This window comes from Berghia stephanieae, chromosome 3 (assembly GCF_034508935.2).
Source record: "Berghia stephanieae isolate SIO BIC M18660-M18661 chromosome 3, UCSD_Bste_1.3, whole genome shotgun sequence".
NCBI lineage: Eukaryota > Metazoa > Mollusca > Gastropoda > Nudibranchia > Aeolidiidae > Berghia > Berghia stephanieae.
The window spans coordinates 27,524,866-27,533,339 of NC_088362.1; the positions used below are offsets into that span (position 1 = coordinate 27,524,866).

Below are 8,474 nucleotides of genomic sequence, written 5' to 3' on the forward strand. Positions count from 1 at the left end.
TTTTAATTGTACATCTAGAACTAGAACGTTTTTACTATCCCATTTTCTTCCTTTTTACTTGTGCTGATATGACCTGAATGTGTTGCAAGCACTGTAAAACATGCCTGTCCATCATTTGTCCTTTCCATGTAGCTTTGTGTTCTTGTCCTTAAAAGAAAAATATTTGGTTTTTACTGGGCCTTGTCATTAGTCTCATTCTGAATGGGAAACAGCTGTTGACTTATCTCTCGTGAAGAGATTATATTCTTTTTTCGATCCCTTTTAAATGATCTCTATTATTTAATAATAAGTCATCTTTGTTAGGTTTTTAATTTAGTGTGGGGGGGGGGGGGGGTTCGTTTTTAAAAAATGACAATTTCAATGAAAATTGTGTATTTAGATTTAAACATCAGGAAAAAATGTGTATGAAACAGTACCAGACAAAGCAAGACAGAAGAACTAGTCTTCCTGAACTGGGGATCGAACCTCAGACCTGATTACCGAAGGCACTGTTTCATTCTCAGACCGGGCCGTCTTAAATTATCTGTTGGGTGGTGTCTTTTGACCTCCCATGGTGGGCAGCAGGTCACTTTCTGTCTCCTCGATCCCACCCGCTATATCTGTTTTCTGAGTTGCTTTCTGACTTTGTCATGGAATGGAATCATTTGGTTTTTGTCCTGGCCCTTGTAGGATCCTTTGGCTGGGAGGGAAACAGTGTTAATTTTGGGAGATGATATTTTTCCCTTGAAAACCATCTCTCTGTTATGTACTGATAATTATATATATACCTTTCGATCTTCTCATCCATGGCCACCATGTGTCTTGTGCTACCTTTGACATTTGGCGCCAGTGTGTCTAAACTAACGTCATAAATAAGGGAGTGTCATCAAAATTCATGCAACTGAGCAGAGATGTCAAAAAATGATGCAAGGCATATTGTTTTGTTTTTTCCTTAACTACGAGGGCTCTTTCAGAAATAACCGAAAAATGCCCATTGCTCAGCAACCAGTGGAGATTTTTTAGTTCTGTAAACGACATGATATTCCTTATTTTCTTACGGATATTCCCAGAAATTATGAAGTGCATCATTTTGCACAATGAATTTCTAGACGATTTTAAAGATGGCGGCCCACCTTGAAACTTCGTCAAAGGAGGAAATCAGAGCTGTCATACGTTTTTTGAACGCCAAAAGTCTGAATCCTACCGAAATTCATAAAGAACTTCAGAGTGTGTATGGTGAGCATGTTATAAGCCGTACACAAGTCTATCACTGGTGTAATTTGTTTGAAGCCGGCCATTCTGACTTGACAGACAGGGAAGGGAGAGGGCGTTCGATAACTGCGACGTCAGAAGACAATGTGAAGCGAGTTGATGAGCTTATTCGTCAAGACAGGAGGTTGAAACTTCATGAAATCGCAAGCAGTCTTGAAATTTCGGAAAATTCTGCCCATAGAATTGTATTTGATGAACTTGGCTACAGAAAAGTCAGCGCAAGATGGGTTCCTAAGCAATTGACAGACAATCATAAAGAACAAAGATTGGACATCTGCAGGGAACTTTTGAGAAGAAGCAAGAGCTCACGCAGGGTTCACAGGCATACTGCCAACGCCGGCGGAGACTTTCTAGGGTACGATGTGACTTTTCTTGACAGCATAGTCACCGGTGATGAGACTTGGTTGCACCATTGCACCCAGAAACAAAGCAAAATTCGATGACATGGAAACATCCATCCTCACCTGTCGCGAAGAAATTCAAAGTCATGCGGTCAGCAAAGAAAATAATGGGAACTGTTTTCTGGGACAGTCGTGGTGTTATTCTGTTCGAAACCTTACAACCTGGAGAAACAATCAATGCTGCAAGGTACTGCCAAACTCTTGACAAGCTTAGGGAGGCCATTCGCAGAAAGCGCCCAGGGCAGTTGACCAACGGGGTCATTTTGCAACAAGACAATGCTACACCCCACACAGCACGAGTGATGCAAGGTTGGCTAGAGAAATATGGATGGGAGATTTTGCCACACCCACCACACAGTCCAGACCTCGCACCATCTGATTATCACCTCTTTGGGCCACTGAAACGTGAGCTGGCAGGAAAGCGCTTTGATGTCGATGAAGAGCTTGTTGACCATGTGCGGAAATGGCTACAAAACCTTGACGGAAATTTCTTACGAGAGGGTATCTATTCCATGGTGCGCAGTTGGCAGAAGTGTGTCGACAGACTTGGCTGTTACGTAGAGAAATGAAGGACGAGTCAAGGTATGAACACGTGCAAGACTTTTGTTGATAGCATAAAAAACGCGGATTTTACAGGCATTTTTCGGTTAATTATGAAAGAGCCCTCGTACCACTTAGCGGAAAATGTTTGACATCACAAAAACAGCGGAACATTTATGAAAAAATCCTAAAATCCCGGAATTCTGCGGATCCGCGGAAGATAATCATCACTGGTCCCCACTAATTAAAGAAAACATTTTTTTGGGGGGCAAAATCTCGAAAATTTGCAAAAAATTGCAAATTTTGCGGCCATGCAAATCAGCGATTTTTTGCCATTTTTTGCTGCCGCAAGCGATGCAAAAAACTGCCATGACAGCAAAAGACTTGAGGAAAAAGTAAGACAAAGGGGAATGGTTCAAATTTTGAATAGTTATAGATTCCAAGAGCACACTATCAGTGTACTTAGTATGAGGTCGCCTAAAAGTAAGTCTCACCTAGACACCAGCACAAAATCCCACAAAGAGGAATACAATCAAATATTTTCAAATCATATGTTAAAAAAACAACAAAAAAACAGTACATAACAGAGAGATGATTTACAAGGGAAAAAATGTCACCTCTCAAAGCTATAACTATACATTCAACTATTTCCTCTCATTTTAAACAAAATTAGAAAGCAACTGGAAAACAAATACAGGGGGATGGAAGACACAGCAAGTAGGTACCTCTCTGCCCACTATGGAAAGTCGGGAACCCCACCCAGAATCCCTACTTCGGATCAAAACTCATATAATATAAGAATTGATTGGGGTTTTTGTGTGGGTGTATGTGTGTGTTGTTTTTTTTTAATTTTGTTTTCGTTCTAAAGGGTTTTAATGAGTTATTCTTTACAGTGGACAAGAATAAGAAATTGAAATGAGAATTCCATTGAGGTCAAGTACAAGAAATAAACCACAAAAAGATGTAATAGTAGTAGAATATAAATAAAAATTTATTTATTCATTCACCAAGAGTGAGATAAACAGAAAGTCACCGTATAACCTTATAATTATAATGCTTTACTTTAAAAAACAAAAACCTTAACAATGGTAAAGATAGTTTGTAAGATTTATCTTTCATAAAAGAATAGACCTGTATTATTGTGTAGTTTCTATTGGATTTTTCTTCTTTTCATCTTTCTTTTTTTGGTTTTTTATTTGGTGTTAATTTTGCAATATTTCAAATCATTGATTTAAACTTAAAATCAAAAGTTTAAAGTCAATAATAAACTAAAAATTATCATTGAACATATTATAACAATGAAGAAATGAATATATTTTTTCAACAAATTCATGCAGTATAAAATAGTTTGCTTTTAAAAGGGGCTTTTGCAATATAAAATTGACAGAAAAACATTTGCTGTTATGTATAGACTGAGTTCAAAACAAAATTCTAATTACACTGCTGCAAATTGACGAATAGTATTAAAAAAAACCCCAATAAAATGGAGGTCAAATGACGTTTGATTAAACCACACACATTGTGACCATCATTGTATCGATTGTCATATTATATCTGAACGGCTCTCTTCTTATATTAACCTTTTTTTTTCTTTTTTCTTCTGAAAACATTTTTGGTCCACGTCACATAATTCTACCGTATCTGGCTACCATTTTTTGTATGTTACTACAGGTCAATAGAAAGTAAATCATACTATACCCACCAAGGAGTTTTTCAAAATAAGGAGTCACTCAATTTAATGAAATTCAGCACACTAAACACTGGACACGAGTGCCTGGGATAACCAAACGTTACCATTTACCCAGTTTCGGTTTTTGTTTCATTTTATCTTATTTTGAATTTCATGCCGTTTCATCTCTCAGGCAGTTTGTCAAGTAAGCAAAAAGGATAAAAAGCATTGTACCTACTGATTAACAAATAAGAAAAATAAAAAGGGAAGGAAAACAATTCTCATAGGGTTTAAAATGGACCACTAAAATTGAACAAATACGACAACTTCATTAGAAAGAATAATGGGCGATAAAGCAATATTAATTGACCATCTGTTTAATACAAAATGATAAATTTGACCCAAAAAAATCCAATTAATGTACCACAAAAAACGACATATAAAATTATTTGGAAGGGTATGAAAGACCTAAAAAACAATAATTTAATATGGCAGTAAAGAGAAGACTGAACAACCCTAAAACAAATAAGTAACAGTAAATATTGAATACTTTTATTGTATGAAAGACAACAGCCTAGTACCAAATACAACAAAAATTGAACAAAAAACCCTGAAAAAAACTCAACAAAAACAATGAAAGTAAAAAAGTTTAATCGTCTAATTGAGTTATCTAAAAATAGTTTTTCTGTTTTCTCTTGCCTTTGCAAGGACTGAATATTGCATTGACTTATTAAGTAGATCACGAACATGGGGTGGGGGAGTAGGAGGAGGTCACATATGCGAACAATGCAAGACTCAAGTTCTTATAATAACAATCATTATATAATTATATCAATCAATTTATCCTAATCTCTTGTTTTTAAAAACGCATGATTAGCACAGACGTCTCCAACTAACTTACAAGAATTCAGACTGTTGTAAAATATAAAGTTGAGTACTAATAGTAAAGATGACAATTAAGCTAATTAATTATTTCACTCATACAATAGTAATCAATTAAAATAAGACTCCAATCCCTTAGTTATCTGTTTTCAGGTTATCTGTTTAATGTGGCAGTGTGGCTCAGCGGTACGGTCTTCGCTTCGTACCAGAAAGGTACCGAGTTCGATTACCCGCTGCGTTGTGTGGCTTTGAGCAAGTCACCTCGCCCTAGCTCAATTTGTGGTGCTGCACTGCAGCTGACGCCTGGGTTATTCCAGTCTTCCCTTGGAATAGACCCTAGAGACAAATTTCCCCTATGGGATGAATAAAGAGATTTTTTTTTTTTTTAATTTTTTATATCTGAACATTGATTTCTGGTCCTCTGCCTCATAACGGTACCATGTTGAGTTGAATCAGACGATAAAGAGTTGATTTCAAGGACAAAATGACCACAGATATGACATTGCTACTTTAAGAAATTATATTCTTTCATCTCAATAAAACGTGCGGCTATGTGGTCTGGTGGTATGAAACTCGCCTTTGGATTGGAAGGTCCTGGGTTCGAGTCCAGAGCAGTCCAAAGTTGAGTCCTTGGAAAAGACTCTTTACTCATATTCTCACACTGTATTCAGGTGTAAAATGAGTACCCGACTGTTGTCTCTGACCGAAAAATTGTAATATCGCCTAACAGGCATCATGTCTTGTCTTACTAAGTTAATTTGACTAGGGACACCTCGTAAAGCACTTTGAGCATGTTTGGTGGATATTGCGCTATATAAGAGCTCAAGTTAAAACATAAAAACTTAACCAAAGTCTCATATTTTAGATGATATTTTCAATTTTTCAGCATCTAAATCATCCCAACTGTGATAGACTAGCGTCCTATCCAAAGGGTAGCAATCAATTGCTATTGTCCATTTCAAGCTATAGACACCATGGGCCCATGGTTCTGAAGGGCTATTATGATGATATGAAATCATCCGTACATTATACAGTTTTGAGATAACAGGTTGTACAGCTGGGTTTGAGCATACTGACTCAAAATCTAATATTATCAAGGAATGTTAGAGTGAAATCAAATTACTACACAATATCAATGATGTTTTTACATCTATTTCACTAAATTCAAACTGCTTCTAGGTAGATTGGAATTGATAGTACAGACAACACAAAATTATAACTATCTAATTCATTAACTTTTATTTAGTGCATTGTCCACTAAACATGCTCAAAGTGCTTTACAAAGGGTCCCTCCTGAACAACAGCAACATGTGAAAGGATGTGAGAAAAGAGCCTTTTCCAAGGATTCAACTATGCACCGAGTGAGGCTCGAACCAAGGACCTTCCGATCTGAAAGCGAATGTCATATCACAAGACCACATAGCCACACAATATACCACTACAAGGAGTGTGCCTGATGAAAAAAAAAATTGCTATAATCCGTTTTCATGTGTTTAGTGGTTTTCAGCCATGATCCGTCATCAATGTAAATTACAGTGGAACCTGTGTAAAGTCAACACTCTTTTTTTTAACTCTCTCCTTACCGATCATTTCCAGTATTTTCCCAAAATGGCAGGCTTACCCTGGATTTTTAAAACTCAAACAATCTCTCTACAAAACAACTTTATAAATGTTATTATTAATTAAACAAAGATCATTGTGATGTACAAAATACTCAAAATAAGAAAAAAAATATGTATATTGTGTCGTAACAAATGTGACGATTTTGCTGTAGGTGGTAAGGAGAGAGTTAAGTCAATTTCTGCTTAAAGTCATCACCTCTTGTCGGTCCCAAATTTTCTGTTCTTTATCTAAGTATGTTCCATTGATAATGGATAAAGTCAACCTTGCCTAAAGTCAACCCCGGTGTTGGCCTATCAGGATATTCCTTTATAAAAAGACCTGTGCTTCATGCATGATCACTCGATCGCCATTCACTGATGGAATGGCTTTAAAAAGGATGATGTAATAATTTTAAGACAGTATTTGTAGTAAAAAATAATCAGATATAAAAAAAAATATCAAACATGTATATCACATTCAGTGGCTATTCCACTATGGCAGTGGCTATTCCACTATGGCAGTGGCTATTCCACTATGGCAGTGGCTATTCCACTATGGCAACATTCTCATGAATTTCTAGACTAAATAAAAAGATAGAATAAAATATTTCTGGTTTAAAAAATCACTACATTATACAAAATTTGAATGACCACATTTTTGGTACATATCCATGATACAACATAACACATCATCAAAGCCTAAATACAATCCCACGAATCATGTGGAGAAGCTCTCTGATTGGATAATAAGCACTTCCACTAGCCATGCATATCTTTGTCCAAATCGTGGTACATGATGGTTATTCTGGATAGGGCAAAAACAACAAATAAAAATAAATAGATTTAAGAAAAACAAAGACAGAAAAAAATATATAACAAAAACTGATCTCAATGTGACTAATCGTCTGAAAACGGTATCATATAAAGGCAGACCCAATATTTACAATCTAATTTTAACCTTACTTCATAGAATTTGAGCTTTAATAAATGACTTCATTGGAGCAAGGGATTATGGGCCTTAAACGTTACATACAATAAATTTATTAAATCTTATCATCTTCACTTCATATTCAATTTACTTCATGCAGTTCTTTATGACTAAATTAAAATAGCCAAAATGAACCACAAGGTCAATCTGGTACAATGTCGGAATGAACGCAATGATGAAAAGTGAGTTTAAATTATGAAAGTTTTTAAAAAACCCAAACTCACTCCCCTCATTGAAGGCATTTATTTTCACTCAAAATCATAACTTAAGTTTGAATATTTGAAATGATTGGCCACAAATTAATAAAACAAAATCTCTTCTCACATTTTTACTGTTTTATTTCAGTACATGGTGTAAAGTAAATTTTAAAGATTCTTTAAATCTCTCCAGAAGGATGGCATTTACTTTTCACAATCCTCTGAAATACCCACATTTTCACAAAACGAAAATATATATGTGACTCACTGCCACAAAAACGGTAATATGTTCCGGTGAACTAGAAGCTAAAATGAAATTTTGGTTAAAGTTTTTCTCTTGATTGAAAAGAAAGAGTATAGTTTCTTTAACTGCAAAAGACTGAATATCTTCTTAACTCTGACATAATATAATACTGCTTTGAAGTGGTGGGTCACTTTGTAAGTTTTAGAGGGAAATGACCTAAAACATAATTCATTAACCAATCTTGACCATTATTAGTTTGTCATGTTGAAAAATAAGCACCATCTCAAAACAGTATCAACTTGGAACAATACTGATACTTATACAATTTGAGTTGAGATAAATACCTTCAGTGAGGAGAGTAAGTATTGCTTCAGAAAAGTGAGTAGAGCAGGCACTTATGTAGATAATATAACAATAATTGAAGTGAGTAGAAAAGTGCCAGAAGACAATAGAGAATAAAAACTTTGCGGTGATGGGGGCTCGAACCCACCACCGAATGAATCAGATATCAGACTTTGGAAAGTTAAGTTTTTTTTGGAAGTTGTGCGGCTATGTGGTCTTGTGGTATGACACTCACTTTCGGATTGGAAGGTCCTGGATTCAAGCCTCGCTCAGCGCATAGTTGAGTCCTTGGAGAAGGCTCTTTACTCACATTCTCTCACCTTACTCAGATGTAAAATGAGTACCTGGCCATTAACAGC

At 35.8% G+C, this 8,474-nt stretch overlaps 1 protein-coding gene across 4 annotated transcripts in view; it reads right to left on the reverse strand.

Moving 5' to 3' along the window:
• Window positions 1-3,367: 3,367 nt before the first annotated feature.
• Window positions 3,368-8,474, reverse strand: part of LOC144967467 (D-dopachrome decarboxylase-like) — a 9,008-nt gene continuing 3,901 nt past the window's right edge. For 2 of the 4 annotated variants that reach the window (XM_078904753.1, XM_078904750.1), the window contains exon 4: window positions 5,117-7,149. In XM_078904753.1, the coding sequence (XP_078760879.1) occupies window positions 7,104-7,149 (46 nt within the window). In that variant the 3' untranslated portion in view covers window positions 5,117-7,103. Of the gene's footprint in view, window positions 7,150-8,474 lie in introns of all 4 variants that reach the window. The other 2 variants (XM_078904751.1, XM_078904752.1) reach the window with 2 other exon arrangements.